Source organism: Amblyomma americanum, chromosome 1 (assembly GCF_052857255.1).
Source record: "Amblyomma americanum isolate KBUSLIRL-KWMA chromosome 1, ASM5285725v1, whole genome shotgun sequence".
NCBI lineage: Eukaryota > Metazoa > Arthropoda > Arachnida > Ixodida > Ixodidae > Amblyomma > Amblyomma americanum.
In genome coordinates this window covers 395,514,986-395,536,770 of record NC_135497.1, presented here as the reverse complement: position 1 = coordinate 395,536,770, position 21,785 = coordinate 395,514,986, and the positions used below count along the sequence as shown (strand labels likewise).

Genomic DNA, 21,785 nt, shown 5'->3' with positions numbered 1-21,785 from the left:
TAGACGTGCCACAGTGCTTGAAAACTAGCTCACCTGGCTTTACCTCTTTACCACCATCGGCTCGCTCCACGTAGTCGTTAGAGTGCTCGTCCGAGTCATGGGGGCGATGCACCGAGTCGCATGGGTGCTCCCCTACGTCACAGGGGTGTTTCCCTGCGTCACAGTGGTGCTCCACTGCGTCAAGTTGGTGCTCCACAGCGGAGCCATGCTGTGTGGATCCATTGGCGTGCTGGTCCACAGCTGGGCCAGGGAAGTGCTCAGCAGTGGAGCCATGGGGAGACTCCGCAGTGGAGCTAAGGGGGCGCCTCAATGAGCCATGAGGGTTCACTGGGTCCCCAGAAATCTTTGGGTGGCTACAGTTCACTAAGTCTCTACAGCTGATGGGGTCGTGGGTGTCCCCTAGGTCATGGAGATCCACGGAGCCATGTACAGCATCGCTGCATTGCTTGTCTCTGTTGGAAAGAAAAGTGAAAGAAGAGGCCAGTCAGGGGGTAAGCAGTCCCAGCATACCCGTCATCTACTTCAGTTGTGTGCGGTTTTGTCTAGAAAAGTCAGCCTTTGCACAAAATAATGGCAGGAGGCAACGTGCCACAAGGTTTACGTGCTCCCTGAAACCCCAAGCAAAAAAATTCTTCTCTGGTCTCTTCTTGAGGCAATGTGCCTGAATCAAGACTAACCTGAATAAAGTACTAATTATTCTGGGCTGCAATATGCATGGTAGATTGAAACAGCACGAGGTAGGTACGAACGAAAGAAAAGTGACACGCAGGCACTCGCTATGCACAGCCTGCATTGCCTTCCCGCGAATAGATTAAAGCAGCGCTGCATAAAGGAGCGAGAAAAAACCCAAATTAAGCAAATTCATTAATCAAAGAGTGCGTTTTTCGTACGAGGGCCCAAAAAGTGGACACGTCAGTTCGTAGAACCAACTGAGAACACTGACGTCCAACGGATATTTGTGGGATGTCTTGATAAGATATATGCTTATATCCCTAGCAGATCCCAAAATCATCTGGGGACATCACTACGTATCACTGTGGTAAGGCTTAAGGCTCCGCCGGAGGTCTGGGGCATGTCCTTAGGGATGTAAAGGGGACCAGGCAGGTATCTCAAGGCAATGGTTCATTTTGCTCTTCGACAGGTATTTCGAAGAGCTAAAATAGCACAGGGAAAAGAAAAATGGAGAAAACTCTTATGCAACCAAAGGTTATTGGAAATCTCTGAAAATCACATCTGTAGGCAACCCTCTGCATTACCACCGTGTTTAAAATTGCAAGGATCGCGAAAATTCGGCATAGATCTAAAAAACTTGAATCCGCAACCATTCTTAATAATGACGTAGGTTGGAGCGCTAACTACGCAAACTAAGGAGAGAAGACACGATCGACAGCGGGCGTCCTGTGCTTTCTTGGAAGCCTTTAGGTTTGCGCTGTCCCTGTAGTGCGTCAATGCACGACCGAGGCGCACTGCCGATTCGTTGATGAATAGCGGCCGACTTTCACGCGTAGAGCCCACAATGGGGTGCACGCGCCACCGAAACGTGTATCAACGGTGACGAAACGTCAAAAAAGTAATGAAGAGGCCCAAGCACTTCGTATCGGGAGCCCACGTCAGTGTCTGGTCTAATATACTCGAGAGCTCGCGTGCGGGACAGCTGAGAGGTGGCCCCGAAACGAACGTCCATGGAGTGCAAAGACTGATAACCCCGTGCGATGGCATCGTACCCTGCGTATTATTAGTCGGAAATATGAGACATATCATGTAATGAGGCCCTGTTTCGGCATATGCGAAGGATGTGGAGAAAGGATGAATTGTTGACTTACTGTCGCGCTTTTACTTTCACTGTTCCCCACAGCATTCCACGACAATGCATAAAAATTCGCAGATGCCGCTAACGCTGTTAATAAATTTGACGCTCGTTGTGATCGGGAAAAACTGACCCCGACATTTAATGCACGCGCGAGTAAAAGGAGGGAAGTGCTTCAAATGGTGCAAACAAAACCGCCGTGAACAGCCAATGGCGGCACGAGGGCACACTGCAACACTACAGTCAGCTTCATGGCAGCAGGGTTGGTTTATGGGCATTTAACGTCCCAAAGCGACTCAGGCTGTGAGGGACGCCGTAGTGAAGGGCTCCGGAAATTTCGACCACCGGGGGGTCTTTAACGTGCACTGACATCGCACAGTACATTGGCCTCCAGAATGTCGACTTCATAGAAATTCGACCGCCGCGGCAGGGATCGAACCCGCGTCTTTCTGGTCAGCAGCCGAGTGCCATAGCCGCTGAGCCACAGCGGCTGTACAGCACAAGGAGGAGTTTTAGAGGGCGCTGTAGATACATAGAAGAGAAACAAATGCCAATATGTAGGGGCAGTTTCCTTATCCAGAGTTATGAAGTCTGTTCGAACTAGTTCTAGAATGTAAAAAGGGTTTCAATTATTTTAAACCAATGGCAAGCATTGACAGCCGAGCTACAGGAAATCTGAAACCGTGGAGTGTTTACCGGGTTCGGAGATTGGAGACGGTAATGAACATAAGGATTACATCATCCTGTGCGCAGTTTTCGGTATATTTAACATTAAGGTTTCTGATCAGGTCGAAAAGCGCGTCATATACACTCTAAAAAAAAGGTGTAAGAAAGGGGTAAGGAAGGGGTAACTTCGAATTTTACCCCTTCTCGGCAGGCATGGAATAACTTTGCACGCTTGAAATACCTGCTACGAGACGTTTAGTCTGTTTCGTGAAAGTTGCACATTTTTTATTCTTTTTGTCAGTGTTGAGAACTGATTCGTTTTTTATGCCAAATATGGCGAAAAAAATGCTCTCCGTGATTTCTCCTAGAGGGAACTTCTGTTCAGTGAATGAAATGTTTGTGGCCAAAGGAATACTGCGGCATTGTTTGCACTTACGCAATATCTCCATGATAGCGTGTTTTTTTTACTGAAAAACGCAGTTTTCTTTCCTCTTAAGAAGTAAACTCTGAACCGCGGCAGTTCTAGTTGATCAAAAAGACATCTTTTTTCTATGTGGAAGTTAGAGCAAGATGTCTTATAAAAGGAAAAAGTTCTTAATGGAAGCTTTACTGTTTATATCCTCTCACAGTTGCTGATTATAACTTGCACGGATCAAGCCTTTTGTATTTCTCATTTCTCAAATACGAGGTGGCACATAATTTTACTTACAGCTTTAAGATGGTGCCGTGACCAACGTTGTTTGTAATGCACGTCGGATGAGGGAAATTGCATGAACGCGTCCATGAAGCAAGTTGTTCTTAAGCGGTGAGCACCCTCAGCGATGTAAAGCTAGACCCTCGCGGTAGTACGCGGGACGCGTTTATACTCCGATGTAACGCAGGCGCGCGGCACGGCCACGTCACGTTGGCCACGTTGGCTTGAGCGCCGACGCGTTCGGCGGCTTCGGCACACCTCGACTAAAGCCCCTCCATGACGCTACCGCTTTTTTAAGTACCGCCACGCTTTGAAGTGTGCCGCCGCCTTTTTTCCGTATCCGCATAAGGCTTTTCCGGTTCCGGTTTCCGTTTTTTTGCCGGAAGTTGGCGTCCATTTTGTATCTGCTCGCGCGGAGGAAAAACAAATGGCGGTTCGTACTTCAACGTTCGATCTTGTGTCATCACGCTGATACGCTGCTACGCTGCTCCGCTTCTAGAAGACTAATCGACTTTTTCTGCGCTTGGCGGAAGCTTGGTCCGAGCTGTGACTGGAGCCATAGCCTCTTCTATTTTTGCTCTAGCAAAGTAGTGAACTACTCGCCTGCCTAGCGGGTCGGGTAGTGATCCGTCGCGGGTCATGCCTGTGTGCTGTGCCTTTGGGTGCTCGACGCGCTCGGGAAAAGGCAAAAGGCTCTTTTCGGTGCCCCTGGGTAAGCACGACAAGAAGCGAACGAAATTTTGGCTGGATCGCATCGGCCGAAGCGATTTCTCGCCGAATAAGTCCAGCAAGCTTTGCGAGGTAAGTGAAATTTTCTACCTCTTTTCGCTGCGTCAAAAAGGTCGTCAGACAAAGCTGTAAACGTTAAGGGTGGGCTCATGCAGACAAGATTAACACATGTGCAACATTGTTACTACGGTGGCATGCATAATGCCAGTTTGGTTGGTCGACAGTGCTCCGGTGTCAAATGCTTTTGCTCATTCCTAGTAAAGCCCCTACATGACGTTTTTTTTTCCGAAAAAGCAGGAGCGATAATAGACGGGTTTTAATTCCAAGAGCACAGCAATGGCGCTCGACGCGGAGCCTGAACAGGGATTCTGATACTGGTGCTGAAGATGCAGTTGCAGTACAGAAGTGGAATTAAGGACCGGGGGCTACGCCTTCCTTGCAATGAATTTCTTGTCAGTGCATTTCGCTCTTTTTCGTCTAAAGCAAATGCGGTTACAAGTGGAAAATTTGTCGCCTTCAAGCGGGAAAGTTTCCTTTAAAATTCTCGTATTGGCACTCATTTCGTGTACGACAAAAGTGTACTGTACAAAAAGGACCTACTCGCAGCAGTCACCAACTCTGGCTGCTCTAGTCTCTCCTTTCCAAGCTGTGCAAGCACCCCTTATCAGTTCAGGAGTAACCGCATTTCTGTTAAAATTTCCAGGAGCATTTTACAGCAGAACAGTTTGAGCCTGTGATTCTCCTCAAGCACGGCATAAAGAAGCTGAAGCCCACTGCTGTGCCTTCGCTGTTTTGCCATCAACACCACAAAACTGGAAGAAAGTTACCAGTGCCATGCAATGGTATGACTAGTGCATTGTAGTCTGTGCTCTTTCCTCATATATGTAACAGTTCCATTGCTCTAACACACAGAGAAGCATGGTGGTGGCGATGAGACAACTGCTAAAGGTGGAAAAGAAAGCACCCGACCCGAAGGCATGTTCTGAAACTCCGTACTCGCATATCAAGAACTTAGAATTCAGTGATCGAGCCTGGCTTATTTTTGAGTAAACAGAAGTCCTCACTACTGTAACTGCAGATGGATTTCCAAGCAGCTTGCCTCACAACAGCCCCCCCGTGTCACCTCGTGCACAGGAGGGAATCCGTCAACCCCTTGCGCTGCTGGCGACATCATCAGTGCAAGGTATTTTAGCCTTTACTACAAAGCTTTACATGAACATAAATCTGTTCCTCGCTGACTACATTGACCGGGGCACAAATTGCAGTGGCACCCATAATCAAAAGTGGTAGGTCAATTTACAGCATGAGAAATATACTTGTAATGTACAGCATGCCGTGCACTGCACGTCTCATGAAACTAGCAAGAAACTATAGCGCAGAGTAGACAGGACACAGAAGAAACGATCAAAATAACACGAGCGCTACACTACAGCGCTCGTGTTGTTTTGATTGTTTCTTCTGTGTCCTGTCTACTCTGCGCTATAGTCTCTTGCTTGATCGTGAACCAACAGGCCCAAAAAGCCACGCTCATGAAACTATGTTACTAAGGGCAGTTCAGTTAACACTTGATCGGTGTGCACGTATATCTTAAGTATATAGTCAGGATCCACTTTCTTTACATCACATAGTACTGCTGATTTCATGGCCTAGCCTCAGAGTTTTGTTTCTAGCAATTACTATTAAAAACAGTCACAACTCTAAAATTTATTCTGAAACACATTTCTGTAATTGAAGTCCTCTGTAAAGCATCGCTTTGCTGTTTTCTCATACACAACTTTCAGTGCCTGCTACCCTGAAACCTCTTCCTGGCCAGTCGCTGCTGAGGCCCAAGGCAGCAGCTCCAGCACTTGGTCTGAGCCAGCAATTCGAGCTTGAAGGTGAGATCTTATTGAATGGTGGTTGCATGTGTTCCTCATAATGTTAATGTCAGGGATGATTTGTGCGGATGCTTGTAGCTTTGGGTCAGGCGTTAAAATACCAGCACTAACAGCTGGCATTATGGTAACAACCCCTGACCAATCAGCATGACATGTCAGTGCGTGAAGTCTGTTGGAAGCTTTCAGTGACTGTTTTCCGCACACAACTTTCAGTGCCTGCTACCCCGAAACTTCTTCCTGGCCAGTCGCTGCTGAGGCCCAAGGCAGCAGCTCCGGCACTTGGTCTGAGCCAGCAATTCGAGCTTGCAGGTGAGATCTTATTGAATGGTGGTTGCATGTGTTCCTCATAATGTTAATGTCAGGGATGATTTGTGCGGATGCTTGTAGCTTTGGGTCAGGCGTTAAAATACCAGCACTAACAGCTGGCGTTATGGTAACAACCCCTGACCAATCAGCATGACATGTCAGTGCGTGAAGTCTCTTGGAAGCTTTCAGTGACTGTTTTCCGCACACAACTTTCAGTGCCTGCTACCCCGAAACTTCTTCCTGGCCAGTCGCTGCTGAGGCCCAAGGCAGCAGCTCCAGCACTTGGTCTGAGCCCGCAATTCCAGCTTGCAGGTGAGATCTTATTGAATGGTGGTTGCATGTGTTCCTCATAATGTTAATGTCAGGGATGATTTGTGCGGATGCTTGTAGCTTTGGGTCAGGCGTTAAAATACCAGCACTAACAGCTGGCGTTATGGTAACAACCCGTGACCAATCAGCATGACATGTCAGTGCGTGAAGTGTCTTGGAAGCTTTCAGTGACTGTTTTCCGCACACAACTTTCAGTACCTGCTACCCCGAAACTTCTTCCTGGCCAGTCGCTGCTGAGGCCCAAGGCAGCAGCTCCAGCACTTGGTCTGAGCCCGCAATTCGAGCTTGAAGGTGAGATCTTATTGAATGGTGGTTGCATGTGTTCCTCATAATGTTTATGTCAGGGATGATTTGTGCGGATGCTTGTAGCTTTGGGTCAGGCGTTAAAATACAAGCACTAACAGCTGGCGTTATGGTAACAACCCCTGACTAATCAGCATGACATGTCAGTGCGTGAAGTCTCCTGGAAGCTTTCAGTGACTGTTTTCCGCACACAACTTTCAGTGCCTGCTACCCCGAAACCTCTTCCTGGCCAGTCGCTGCTGAAGCCCAAGGCAGCAATTCCAGCCGTGCGTAGCCAGCATTTCGATCTTGCAGGTGAGCTCACATATGAATGATGGTTGTATGTATAGCTCACTACAGTAAAGGAGTGGATAGGCCACGTGGGTCACAGAATGAAGTAACTTTTTAGGGCATGCTTTGGCAACACTGCGAAAATAAGACTGCAAACGTTCGCTACAAGCTAATGTATGGGAAACTTATTATAAAGGCAAAAAATTTGCAACAGTTAGGATACTCCGTAATGCAAAATTTAAATGCAGCTCTTCAGGTGCATCGATTTTGCGATATATTGTGACAATTTGACACATTTATGCATGTATATATGTATGGGTAAGAGAGTTCAACAGGATACCGGCAAGCAATTTCAGGAGACGAAAGATCTGATTGATCACGCTTTGAGTAGTTTATTATCCCTTCCAGAAGCCGGCGTCCTTGAAATAGAAATCACAGATCATTTCCCGGTATTTATGCGCTTTCCTAGTACAACTCAAAACCATAGAAAAACGATATACAGTAAGATTGTCTTGGATAAAGAAAATTTCTTGACTGCAGTGGCTGAGGCTGACTGGCAGTCGATTATGTTTTTGCATGATCCACAAGAAGCTTATTCGCAGTTTTTATCACTTCTGACCTCATTACTTCATTCTCACTCAGAAATAAGAAAGTGCAAAAAACAACTAGCCTCGCCACAGCACCCTTGGCTCACAGAGAGTCTTCTTAAGGCTATGCGCAAAAAAGGAAATTTGTACAAAAAAAAGGCAACCTTTCAACCTTAAACTTTTTGCTCGTTACAAGAAATATAAGAATACCTTGACTGCATTATTAAAAACAGCTAAAAGGACCTATTATCAACAAAAATTTCATGAGTGTGGCAACAATATGCAGAAAAAGTGGGAAATAGTTAATTCATTCTTAGGAAGAAACGCTGAGTGCAAAGATATAACTTTGATCCAACATAACGGTGTCGAGTACAGTAACGCAAAAGAAATTGCAACTGCTTTTAATTGTTTCTTTAATGAGAGCAACAAGCCTCCTAAGGAAGCTCTCCAACCTCTTTTATCCAGTCGCCTCCCCCACTCTTTCTTTCTCTTTCCAACCACACCACAGGAAATAATTGACATTATCCGTAATTTGAAAGTAACAAAGTAACAAGTCCTGGCGTTGATAATATACATCCTGTTCATATAAAGATGATTGCACATCTAATTAGTGGCGTCCTATCACATATTGTGAACCTGATGTTTAAATCTGGTATTTTTCCACATGAACTAAAGCGTGGAGAGATTATTCTGGTCTTTAAGAAGGGTGACAGTACTTTAATGACAAATTATCGTACAATTTGCATTCTTTCTTGTCTCAACAAAGTAATTGAGAAACTAATTGCGAATCGTCTCGTCAAATATTTGGATAAATTTAATATATTATCGCAATGTCAGTATGGTTTTCGTTCTGGGTATTCTACAGAAATTGCTCTTATAACTGTTACTGACAAATTAGGAATTGCCATTGATGAAGGGAAATTTGCAGGAGCCGTCTTTATAGACTTGTCAAAAGCTTTTGACACCATTAATCATCCAATTTTATTCACTAGGTTAGAAGAAATTGGTATTTCCGGCCCCCCGTTATTCTTGCTACAAAATTACTTGCAAAATAGTTCACAAACGGTCACTATTTCAAATGTCTACTCTGATGTTGTGTTTATGAACTTAGGCGTACCACAAGGTTCTATTCTGGTTTCCCTCTTATTTTTAATTTATATTAATACCTTACCAAAGTGCTTCGGTTCCTCCAACTGCATATTATATGCTGATGACACCACAATTTACAACTCAGATGCAAGCGTTACTAATCTCGTATCAAAACTTAATCATGACCTGGACAACCTTCTATCTTGGTGCAATCAAAACAGTTTAACCATCAATTCCAGTGAAACGAAGTTTGTTGTTTTCAGCTCACGTCAACGCTAAAGCCCCTCCATATCAACGCCAGTCACTTTCCATTCCTCCTGTCTCAATTGGTCAACATCTCATAGAGGCTAGTGAGTTCGCATTATTTCTGGGAGTGTACTTGGACAGTAATCTGAAGTTTCATAAACACATTACCAATATAAAGAAGACAATGGCATACGGTTTGAGAATCCTTATTAAAGCCCGTCCATACTTTTCTAACAGCACACTAATATCCTTATATTACGCATTTATACACCCACACATCAGTTACTGTATAGTATGCTGGGGAACCACATATGCTACTCATCTTAAATCATTGCAGATAATTCAAAATCAAGCCATTCGTATATTTACCTATAGTTCTTATTACATCGATGCAGCACTTATTCTTCAGGATAATAACATCCTCTCCGTATCACAGCTGGTTAGATACTCTCTTGGCATTGTCATGTACAAACTTCTCAACAATATAATTTTTCTTGCTCTCATACCACAGTGTTATCTTGTAAACGACAACATAACCCGGTTTGCACTCAATAACAATATGGTCCTGCCTAAAGTACGCACCAATTACGGGAAACAGGCAATTCATTTCTCGTTAGTTACTGTCTGGAACACTATACCATTAGAACTAAAAAATATTCATTCAATCTTCAACTTTAAAGCACACTTTAAACAAGCAATTCTTAGCTAAGAGCCCTCATTGTGATTAATTCGTTTCCTTTTCTTCTTACATGTATTTTGCACTGCCTCCTAACCTTCGTTATTATTCAGTATGGTATATAATTCAGTATGTTTCCTGGACTTTTGTAATAGCTTTTTAATAGTGTTTATTTCTCTCCTATGTGTCTCCTTTAAGTTGTACCCCATATGTATATATTCAATTTCTCATATGCATCTGGTCTGTCGCACCTGTTAAATGTTTTACACGATGTATTTGATTAGGAGGTCCCATTACAGTTTTTGACTTCGGGACCTCCTTCTGTATGATATACTGTACGTATGTACAATATAAACAAATAAAGACTGATTCTGATTCTGAAGAAACATCAAAGCATGAGGGGGCCCAACCCTACAAACAGAACAGAATCAGCAGAGCAATCAAAGTTAATAAATAAGCGCAAGATAGCCAACATAAGTAAGTTTAATACGGAGAGAATTGAGCATGCTCTAAAGAACGGAGGTAGCCTAAAAGCAGTGAATAGGAAACTAGACACTAGGCAGAGGTAAAAACCACATATACAAGACATATATAGACAAGGAGGGCAATGTCTTAAGCAATATGGATAAAATGGTTAACGTAGTCAGAGTTCTACACAAATCTATACAGTAGCCGATGTAATCAGAACGTTAATGAGAGAGACAGTAGTGCACAGCAATGCGTCATCCTGCCAGTAACGAAAGAGGAAGTAAAGAAAGCCTTAGGTGCAATGCAAAGGGCAAAAGCAGCTGGGGATGATCAGGTAAAAGCAGATCTGTTGAAAGACGGAGGGGAGATTGTGCTAGAAAAAGTGGCCACCTTCTATACGCAATGCCTTATGACCTCGACCGCACCAGAAGCTTGGAAGAACGCAAATATAAGAAACGAGACCTTCCAGCTCATGACACAGTTAGTACAGCGATAGGTCCATATGTACTACATTGAGTACCTGCAGGTTTGAGACATGATCAAGTGCAGCGTGTTGCCGGAGTGTACAATTGTTATGGCAGACACGTCTACTGCAATGAATTGGCAAGCACTGTGAGCGAAAATAACGTATCTCAACCCAGTGAGCTGTCAACTACGGGGTCATGGGCGTTGACCCAGCTCGTATCTGTTTGTTTGCAGGAGCAGACTGTGATGCCCTAAAGGATGAGGTCAGAGACCTGAAACGAAAGCTGTCGTTATCACAGCGAAAAGTTTCTTCATTGGAAAATGAAAACAAGAATCTCAGACAAGGTAACCTGTGCTTTTATTTACCAGAAATCACTGCTGGTTAAAGCTTACTTCCATGTAACAAAAACATGTATTTTCACGACATTGTATTGTACATGCAGGTATTTCAGACTACCTGAATGATGACCAGGTGACCTGCTTACAAAAAGCTACTATGCGAGGTTTAGCTTGGAGTTCTCAAAGTATTGCGAAGGCGCTCAAGCTGAAACTTGCTTGCCGGTCACAGGGATACAGTGTGGCGCGAGAACTTGGGATTCCGCTCCCCTCTGAACGTACCTTGCAGCGCAAAATAGAGGGATTCAAGTTTGTCCCAGGAATACTGTCAGAGGTCATCGATCTCCTCAGAGCCAAGGTATGTGCCTTGTTTGTGAATATCCGGGACACACTCTTAATTTTTTTTCTGCTTCATAGATGGGCCAACTTTCAGGGCAGGAATGTCATGCAGTTCTGATGTATGATGAAATGCAACTAACTAAAAGCCTGAACTTCGACTCATCAACCAACATGCTGCTCGGGAGGCCATCTGTACCACTGGCCAACAGCGCACTGCCCGAGTCCTGCTATGCAACATATGCTCTTGTGTTTATGTTAGGAGGCATTTCCACCCGATGGAAACAAACTGTGGCATACGAATTCACCGGCCACTCCTTTCATGCACAGACTGTGAAGGAAAATATCAATGCCATAATCTGCGCGTGCGAAGGTGTCGGTGTGAGGGTTCATGCTGTCGTCAGCGACATGGGGCCTTGCAACCAGGCTATTTGGAGGTTGTATGGGATAGGTATAACAAAGAACTCAAAGCGAGACTGCTATGTGCCACATCCGAGTGATGCATCTAGACGTCTCTACTTTCTTGCCGATGCACCTCACCTTTTGAAGAACATTAGGGGCCATCTCACTAAAGGGCACAAGATATACCTCCCAGCTGATGTGGTACAGAAGAACAATCTTCCCACAGCCGAGGTTTCCATTGAGTATGTCGAACAACTGATAGAATTGGAAGCGGAGAGTGAGTTTCGGCTTGCTCCAAAACTAAAAAAGAAGTGCCTTAATCCAGGGCACTACGAAAAAATTAAAGTTGGCCCAGCGTACACATTGCTAAACCACGACACAGCCGCTGCAATTTATTACCACGCAAAACATGGGAACCTAGACAAAGAGGCAGAAACAACCGCCTGGTTTATAGATAAGGTCTATAGCTGGTTTTCCTTAATTACATCCAGAACAAAAAACCAGGCTGAGAGACATCTGGGTTTGCAAGGAGAGTTGTTGTTCTTAGAGATCATCAGACTTTTTGAGGGGTTGAAGATATCTGCGTATGATGGCTCATGGAAACCGGTGCAGACAGGTATTATTCTCACAACCATGTCAGCAATGCAGCTTCAAGAGCATCTGGTGGTGAAGGAGAAGTTTCTGTTTGTTTTGCTGTCGCGTTTTGGGCAGGATGCACTAGAAAACTTTTTTGCTACGCTCAGAATGAAGAATGCTGTTCCTTCACCACGAGAGTTAAAATTTGCATTGCGCAGTGCTACGCTTTCTCAATTTCTGCGTCCTAACCCCAGATGCAGCTATGCATGTTCGGATGGTGAGGCACTGGTAGGGGTTTCAGACAGAGCCGAACAAGCCTGCTCTGGTGTCATACTACACCCTACAACGGACTCCTTGGAGGTAATGGATGTTGAGGAGGGTTTTATGTACATATGTGGCTATGCAGTTAGCCAGGTGAAGAAGAACTTTAAGACATGCCATGATTGTGCTGCAGCCATCACAGGTAGCAGTCTGAACCTCCCCGAAAACAGCTGGTTACGTGTCAAGTCTTTTGTGCCTGGTAGCATGCCCCTTGTATCCTCATCAAAGGCAGCACTTGAATTGTTCAAGTTTTGTGAAGCTGCCTTCATGTTGAATACTGAGAGCATCCTTAACAACAGGGCTACACTGGAGCACATTAAGAAAGAAATTATGACACATATATCTACAACAATACCATCTTGTCACAGTGTGCCCCAGAAGCTCGTGACCTGCTTCTTGAGAACCAGAGTCCATATTTTCTGCAAGAACAAAAATGAAACTATATCGAAACAACATGACTTGGGACCGAAATGTGGGAGCAAGAGCATTGGGATGCATCAGGCTGCCAGTGCAATAATGTGAAGGTCATCATCACCATCAGGCTAACTACACCGACTGCAGGGCAAAGGCTTCTCCCATGTCTCTCCAATTAACCCGGTCCTTTGCCAGATGCGCCTACCATATGCCTGGGAACTTCCTTATCTCAACCGCCCACCTAACCTTCTGCCGCCCCCTGCTACGTTTGCCTTCTCTTGGAATCTACTTCGTTACCCTTAAAAGAGCAGAAGAAAAGGTTTGCGCACAATATTATTATTATTAATTAGCGTCGAGCACCGGAACTACATGGCAGCATGGCTCGCCCACTCTAACTCGAGCAGCACAATTGGCAAGGAGCTGGTCAAGCATTTTGTCACTGAGACCGCTTACTGGGCAGAGGTGTTGAAGCGCGTAGTTGTTGTAGTTAAGCTTCTAGCTGAACGCAGCCTAGCGTTTAGGGACAGTGAGGAGATTTTTGGTTCACCGAGAAATGGCAATTATATGGGAGTGCTTGAGGCCATTGCCAAGTTTGATTCCTTTCTAGAGGAGCACATGAAACGCTATGGGAACAAAGGAAAAGGTCACCCATGGTATCTGTCAAAAACCATTTGGGATGAATTTATCGACCATATCGCAAAGGCTGTCAAGGAACGTCTCGTTGACGAAGTGAAACATGCAAAATACTTGTCTTTAATTGTTGATTCGACTCCAGACCTTACTAGCGTTGATCAGCTGTCATTTGTTTTACGATACTGTTTAAATGGGAAAGTATACGAACGCTTTCTTGGATCTGTTCTAATTGAATCACATACCGACTTGTATCTTTTCGATGCCATGATGTCCCTCTTGACGACCAATGGCATCTCAATTGATTACTGTAGGAGCCAAGCTTATGATAATGCGAGTAATGCGTCAGGAAAATACAAAGGAGTGCAAGCTCAAATCAAACACCTGAACGAATTGGCAGTCTCCATTCCGTGTGCTGGTCATTCACAGAAATTAGTTCGCGCGTGTAGCGCTGACAGTTGCCTTGAGGCAGTCAAATTTTTCACTCTAATTCAGAGACTGTCGGTGTTCTTTGCTGCCTCACCTAAGCGATGGTTGTTGTTGTAGTTGTTGTATGGGGTTTTATGGCGCATAAGCAACTATGGCTATCATGCGCCAAACACAAGGTTAGATGATGCTATGTCAAGTGTACAGAGGTTACATTATAATAGATTTAAAACACTGGCTTTCTTTAGAAACTTACAAATAAGTGAAAATTCGACGAGTGTTTGCTCGCCTAAAAGCAATGCGGGATGAAATGGAATGTGTTCATTGTAAAATACCGTAAAAACTTTTTGTCTAAGTTCTTCGAGATGCGAACAAGAAATTAAAATGTGATTTACTGTGAGCTCTTCACCACACATTTCACACACAGGTTTGTCTTTTTTTGTTAATAAGAAGTTATGGGTGATGTGTGTGTGACCTATGCGTAAACGACATAAAATTACTTCGATAAAACGCTCTTTATGGTGGCATGATTTCCATTCTTTTATAATGGGCTTTATGGTATGCAGCTTGTTGTGTCCTTCATTTTCCCAAGAAGCTTGCCACTTGTCTCTTAGTCTGCTATGCACTAACTTCATGTAATCCCTAGGAGGCAAATTCACATGTTTTATTTCCATGGTTATGGTTTGTGCAGCACACATGTCGGCTGTCTCATTGTCCTCAATGCCAACGTGACTGGGAACCCAGCACAATTTTATAACATGTTTTTGTGTTGTGACCTTTACTATATTATGTATGATGCTTCCAATCAGTGGCTCCGTGGCATTTTTAGAGTTTAATGCTGTAAGGACGCTCAATGAATCTGTATAGATGATGCTGTTTTTGATGTTTTCATTTGTTATTTTCTGCACCCAACACTAATAGCATAACACTCCGCGGTGAAAACTGTAGCACATGAGGGAAGTCGTACTGCATTTTCATTTTTTCCTTGTATTACTGCGCTTCCCACATGAGCATGAGTTTTTGACCCGTCAGTATAAAATGGAGTGTAATTTCTGTATTTTTCTTGTAGTGCTAGATATTCTTGTATTATCTGGTCGTGTGGTGTACAAGTTTTCCTGAGGCGTGTTAGTGTGACGTCACACACTGTGGGAAGAGTGTACCACGGTGGTAGCGCTTCGCATCTTGGGGCAATATTTTTAATTTCATTTAGTATGTTTAGTGCTTGGCATTTTTCTTCGAAGCGCAAGAGCAACGGCTTAATTGCGTGAGGCTTGTTGTTGAAGAGTATTCTGGATGGGCATTTCGTGACGATTGAGTAACAGAAATGTTTGGGGTGAGAAAGGATTTTGAGGATGTATGTACAAGTTAGTGCAGTTCTTCGATCTTCTAAGGAAGGTTCATTCGTTTCCACATACAGACTTGCTATTGGTGAAGTTCTGTAAGCACCAGAAGACAACCTTAAACCAAGATTGTGGATAGGATCTAGTCGTTTTATGTAGGACGGTCTTGCTGAGCCATATACTATGCACCCATAGTCTAACTTAGAGCGAACCAGAGAACGATATATATATAATAGGCATGCCCTATCAGATCCCCAGCGTTTTCTTGACAGTAGTTTTAGCACATTGAGGGCTTGGGAAGCTTTTTTCTTTAAGGTGTTTATATGTGGCAAGAAAGTGAGCTTTTTATCGAAAGTTATCCCTAGAAATTTATGCTCTTGTTTGACAGGTAATTGGGTTTGGTTTAGATATATTGTGGGGTTGGCCTGTAGGCCTCGTCTCAAAGAGAACAAAACCGCTACTGTTTTCTGAGGGGAAAATCTAAATCCGTTTCTATCTGCCCAGGTAGCCAGTTTATTTATTGTTATTTGTATCTGTCGCTCACAGGTGGGTATGCTGGATGACGTGCATGCTATTTGGAGGTCGTCTACGTAAACAGAGTACATTATGGATTTTGGGATTACTTTTCCTATTGAGTTCATTTTGATGATGAATAAGGTCGTGCTGAGGATGCACCCCTGGGGTACGCCAGTTTCTTGTGTAAAAGTGTTGGAGAAGGTTGCACCTAGGCGGACTCGGAACGTGCGGTTGGTTAGGAAGTCATTCAAACAGCTCAGCATCCTGCCGCGGATACCTAGGTCCGCTAGGTCACGGAGGATACCGAACCTCCACGTGGTATCGTAAGCCTTCTCCATGTCGAAGAAGGCCCCGATACAGTGCTGGTTGTGGATGAACGCTTCCCGAACTGTGTTCTCAAAGCGAACGATGTGATCGGTTGTGGAACATGTCTTTTTAAAACCGCACTGGTGTATATCTAAAAGTTGCCGGGACTGAAGTATGAAGGTTAGTCTGATGTTTAGAATGCTTTCGAATGATTTTGCTATACAGCTAGTGAGTGCTATTGGCCTGTAACTGGTGGGAGTAGTTGGTGGCTTGCCAGGTTTTAGGAAGGGTACTATGATTGCTTCTTTCCATGCTTGGGGGATTTCTCCACTCATCCATATTTTATTGAAAAATTTTAGGAGAGCCTCTATGGCAGTCTCAGAGAGGTGAGCAAGCATGGCATAATGTATATTGTCTGGGCCTGGTGCTGTCATTTTACCGGATGTTAGTACTGTGTTTAGTTCCTGCATTGTAATAACCTGATTGTAGTCTTCGTGTATGCATGTTCTAAAGGGAAGTTTTTGTTTTTCTACTATTGTTTTGTGCTTTTGAAATGTTTGTGTATAGTTGGATGAGCTTGAAACTGTGGAAAAATGCTCACCCAATATGTTGGCCTGTTCTTCTAATGTTTGAGTACCGGGTGTTGTTAGCATTGGAAATGTGAATGGAGTAAAATTTCCAGTGAATTTCCGCACCTGCTCCCACATTTTCTTGGATGTTATTGAGCTGTTTATGGAGGACATGTACTGTTGCCATGATGCCCTTTCTGTGTTGCGTCTGATGTATCGTGCTTTGGCTCTAGCCCTTTTGAAGATGAGCAAGTTTCCTGCAGTGGGATATCTGCGAAGGTTGCCCCAAGCCTTGTTTTGCTGCTTTTTAGCCGATGAGCATTCGTTTGACCACCAAACTTTGTGTTTTTCGTGCAATTTCAGACGTTTGTGGGATGGCTTCTATTGCTGCAGATATTAAGCATGTGACAAAGTTTTCATTTAGTTCTTCTATAGTAAGGGTTTCGGCATATTCTTTTTCTAGTGTGGCCTTCGTTCTGAAAAGTGCCCAATCGGCGAGGTGAATTTTCCATCGCCGTGGCTTCGTAGGGATGATGGATGTAGCTGATGTTAGCTTTAAAACTGTAGGTAAGTGATCACTTCCCCGAGGGCCGTCTAAAACATCCCAAATAAAATCAATAAAAACCGATGGTGATGCAAACGCTAAATCTAGGCAGGTCATTTTTCCAGAGCTGGGGCAGCAGTACGTTGCTTTTCCAGTGTTCATTAAACATATGCTATTTGAAAGAATAAAATCCTCGATGAGCTGACCCCTGGAATCAGTATGCTCACTTCCCCAGAATGAGGAGTGTGCGTTAAAATCCCCAATTATGACATATGGCTCAGGCAACTGTCCCAGAAGTTCTTCTAGGTCATGCATAGTAATTGTGTTGTGTGGTGGTATGTACACAGAACATATTGTTATTGTTTTATGGCTAATGATGTTTACTGCGACCGCTTCTAAGTTCGTCTTTAATGATACCTCTCTTGCAGGAACATCGCTTTGCGTAATGATAGCGACGCCTCCTGAGAGTCGGCTAGCTTGTTCTCGGTCTTTCCGGAAAATATTATATTTTTTAATATGTTTGTGTGCTGTGGCCAAAGGTTCGTTTCTTGCAGGCACACAGCTGTAGGTGCCATTGTTTTGAGCATATCGGTTATGTCTGTGTAGTTTCTGTGTAGACCTCTACAGTTCCATTGTATTAGATATGCCATTGTGATAAGTTGGGGATTGGGGAAAGTCACTTATTTTCAGGAGCAGTGATTCGTGGTTTCCCTTTTTTCTCTAGGGAGTCTCGCCGCCGCTGCAGCGGTGGCGAACTAGGAGTTGTATCCATCGCCACTTTCGTGGCGCCGGATTTCTGCGGAGATTCCGCGGATGCGTGTATTTTAGATGTCCGCGGACTTTCGCTGACATCCATCTCCTCCACGGTGGACGTGGAGGATGCTTCTTGGTTGCGATGGCCCGTGGCCTTCGCATTCGTCTTTTTTGCTGGCACCGCTGAACCAGGCCCTGCTCCAGCGGCAGAGTCTTTTGGGCCAGTAGTTGCCTTCTTATAGGGGTGGGGCGACAGGTCCAGTTCAGCATAGCTGTTCTGGGTGTCTATCGCCGAGGATGCCACTGCTGAAAGTAGGGCCTGAGGGCCTCCGGCGAGGATCGCGTGGTCTTCCCGCGAAATTTTCAGCCCTGTGGACTGTGTCATTGACTTCTGTGGTGGGGACTTGGTTGTCGACCCCAGGTCCTTCGGATCGACCTGTGTGCCGACAGAAACCGAAGGCGGCGGCGGTCCCCGCGTCACCGCTTCGGAGTATGTCCCTTTCTGTTGGAAAGAGACACGTTTTTTTGCTTCAAAGTAAGACAGGTTTTCTGTGGTCTTCAAAGTTATGATTTGTTTTTCTGTTTTCCAAACTGGGCACGACCTGGAGTACGCGCCATGTGCGCCATTGCAGTTGATGCATTTTGGAGTGCGTTCGCATCTTTCTTCTGTATGTGCGTCTTCTGCGCATGTGACACACGTGGGTTTGCCCCGGCAAGCCAACATGCTGTGTCCAAAGCGCTGGCACTTGAAACATCGTCTCGGATTTGGTATGTATGGGCGGACGTTACAATGGAGGTATGCGGCGTGGATGGAATCAGGGAGAGTTGTACTATTGAAAGTTAGGACGATGTGTTTTGTCTTGATTTCAGCATTATTTCTCCGGATGGTTATTCGTCGGGCTGCTATTACTCCTTGTTCAGCTAGTTCTTCTTCCATTTCCGCATCCGTACTCTGTAGGAGTTCATATTCAGATATGACGCCCTTTGAGTGGTTCAGGGTGCGGTGCGGGGTTACCTGTACGCTCATTTCTCCAAGATTCTGTAAAGACATCAGTTTCGCGCTCTGTTCTTTTGTGTTTATTTCTACAAGGAGATCTCCGGTTCGCTGCTTTTTTGCTTTGTAGTTTTTGCCTACACAGCTTTTTAGGGTGTTGGCGATGACAAATGCATACAGGTTGGCTACCGGTTCATCAGTGTTTGAGTGAACCATGAAAAACTTCGGAAACGTTTCTGGTTTCTGTGGCATCAATTGTTTCGCATCGGTGCGACTCCTTTTTGGGAGCCGATCAGATTTTTTTGAAAATTTTTCCATACGGCATGTACTGGCTAAGGGTTCCAAATACTTTGTCGCCTCTGATTCACCCTTATACACAGAGGAAGGTCCTGGGACTCCCCCCCTGGTAGACAGACGAGGAGCCCATCGGCCGAGGATTGACCTCTTCCTCGACCGCCACCGTTCAAGGTTTCTTCCCTCCACCTTTCAACCTATCGCCACGGTACGGATGACAGCTTCGGTATGGGGGCTAAGGGTCCGTGGTGGCGCCAAGCACCAACACCTCGTTACACAAGGTGCCCTTGCGGGGCCTAAGCGATGGAGGTATCTTTTGGACAGCATGGGCAGAACTGGCCAGCAGCTTGTTTTCAAAAGTTTCTCCGAGACCAGGTAGTCAAGACACGGTCAATCATGTAAGGCCGTTCTGAAAATTTTCAATGCAGTCTTGTGTTGCCTTGAAGCTATATTCAGGAACGAGGAAGAAAACGGGGACACTGGGAACGAAGCGCACGCTCTCTTCAAGAAAATTACAAAACTAGAGACTGCATTCATGGCGATTTTCTGCAGTGAAATCTTGGAGCGCTTTGACAAAACGAGCGTAGCACTTCAGAAACCAGGCCTAGACATTCCAACTGCTGTAAACCTGCTGAGCTCTCTAGAAGGCTTTGTTAATTCTTTGCGACCTCTCTTTGATACCTTCGAAGAGAGAGCACGCACGCGATGTACCAATCAATGTTATCTGGATGAGGGCAAACACATCGTTTTGAGTAAGCACCGGGACTGAAAAAGCGATAGTGCGCTACAAGGTAGAAAAAAGTTTATCGTAGAGACCTCCACTGTTTTACTAGACAGTCTAGGCTCCGCTTTGCGAGTGCGAAAGGGTGCCTACACTGAACTCTGCGAAAGGTTCGGATTCTTAAAACCGGTGACAGAAGTTGGGAGCGAGGCCTCTCTGGCACAGCAGGCTGAAAAGTTGGTGAAAACCTACAAAACTGATTTGGAGCCAACATTTTGTGCTGAAATCGTTAAGTTTGCGAACTTTCTGCACAACTCTGTGTGCCAGCACACGAGTCCCCTGAGTATAATCAAGTTGCTACACGAAAAAAAAGCTTAATGATGTGTTTCCGAACCTTGCTATTGCTTTGTGAATGTACTTCAGCATACCCGTGGCAAACTGCGAGACCGGATGATCGCTTTCCAAGTTGTCGCTGATAAAAAATCGCCTTCTTTCGAGCCTCCTTGACGACAAGGTGAACTCGCTTGCTATCATGTCCACTGAAAGTGACCTCCTCTGCGATCTATCCTTCGAACAGACTATATCTGATTTCGCCAAAGCGAAGGCGCGAAAGATGCCATTTTAAAAGAGGACTGTTTGCGCTATAGTACATGAATAGTTCCAATAAGTTCGTTGTGTCGCCTCCCAGCCTGCACGTTGCCAATGAAACGCTGAGAAGTGTAATTCAAGATATTCAAATCTCCGTTGTTCGTCTTGTTTGTTCTTCTTGTGATATTTAGCGTGTTTATAAAGAACTGTATTTTTGTTGTTTTTGCTAGTGCCACGTTTATTTGGTGTCGTCCTTGCTTGTCTTACCTTTAAAGAAAATATTTTCAAATAGTGTTTTTTAATTACAGTTCCTAAATTTTCAACTGTATTCTAGTGCATTTTTATGGTGTTTGTATTGCCTTAAGTATTATATATATCTATTGCATATTTATAAAATAACACGTATAACGATGGGCCCAGGGTCTTCATTTTTCTTTTAATCCGGCCCTGGTATTCCTTTAACACTTCCAGTACCATGCTCGTAATTGTGAACTGCTGTTTCCTTGCTATGCTGGTGAGCATTACTTTGGTTTTCTGCATGTTAATTTTGAGACCAACCATTCTGATTTGCCTGTCTAAATCATTGACCATGCTTTGCAATTTATCTCGCGAGTGACTCAGCAAAGCAATGTCATCAGCGAACCACAGATTATTAAGGTATTCTCCATTAACGCTTATCCCCAACTGTTCCCAATTGGGCCTCGGAATACCTCGTGTAGTCAGGTAGTGAATTGATTCAGGGAGTGCATTAAAATTGGTATTGTTTGAGGGAAGAAACTGTGCTTGAATGCGTTTGTTTTAGGAAAAAGGGGCTGTAAGGAGTGCTCCTTGCTATGGCGGGTCCTTCGAGCAGTGGAGTTCCTTAGGAATGAAGGGGGATAAATGCTGAGCTTACCTGCAATAATTTTATGAAGGAAAGAAATACGGTTAAGTTTTCTGTGCGTACGGAGCAACGGAATGTTATTGTCTTTCATGAGCTGTGTTGGGGAGTCAGAACTTCTATATTTATGAAAAATGAAACGTACTGCCTTCCTCTGGATGAGGTCTAGTTGATAGATATGTTTCTTGGTGTGCGGGTCCAAAATTTCAGAAGAATGTTCAAGTTTGGACCTGACAAAAGTTGTGTAAGCCAAATGCTTAATATTTTTAGGAGCATGTTTTAATTTACGTCTCAAGAAACAAGGCTTAGAGAATGCTGCTGAACAG

The 21,785-nt window shown here is 44.5% G+C and overlaps 2 protein-coding genes and 1 long non-coding RNA gene across 6 annotated transcripts in view; 2 read left to right on the top strand and 1 right to left on the bottom strand.

Moving 5' to 3' along the window:
* The window catches only part of LOC144115731 (uncharacterized), a 132,396-nt gene that overhangs the window by 33,144 nt on the left and 77,467 nt on the right, over positions 1-21,785 (bottom strand). For 3 of the 4 annotated variants that reach the window (XM_077650222.1, XM_077650223.1, XM_077650221.1), the window contains exon 2: positions 34-452. In XM_077650222.1, coding sequence (XP_077506348.1) covers positions 34-452 — 419 coding nt within the window. Of the gene's footprint in view, positions 1-33; positions 453-21,785 lie in introns of those variants that run through there. The other variant, XM_077650224.1, reaches the window with a different exon arrangement.
* On the top strand, positions 5,686-6,391 carry LOC144102026 (uncharacterized). The gene is made up of 3 exons (XR_013308149.1): positions 5,686-5,773; positions 5,987-6,082; positions 6,296-6,391. It is a non-coding gene; the product is annotated as an uncharacterized LOC144102026 (long non-coding RNA).
* LOC144116493 (uncharacterized) lies at positions 6,544-11,522 on the top strand. Its single transcript, XM_077651202.1, has 7 exons — positions 6,544-6,700; positions 6,914-7,006; positions 10,748-10,858; positions 10,957-10,985; positions 11,082-11,207; positions 11,267-11,442; positions 11,516-11,522. The coding sequence occupies exons 1-7, from the start codon at positions 6,544-6,546 to the stop codon at positions 11,520-11,522; spliced, it is 699 nt and encodes a 232-aa protein (XP_077507328.1).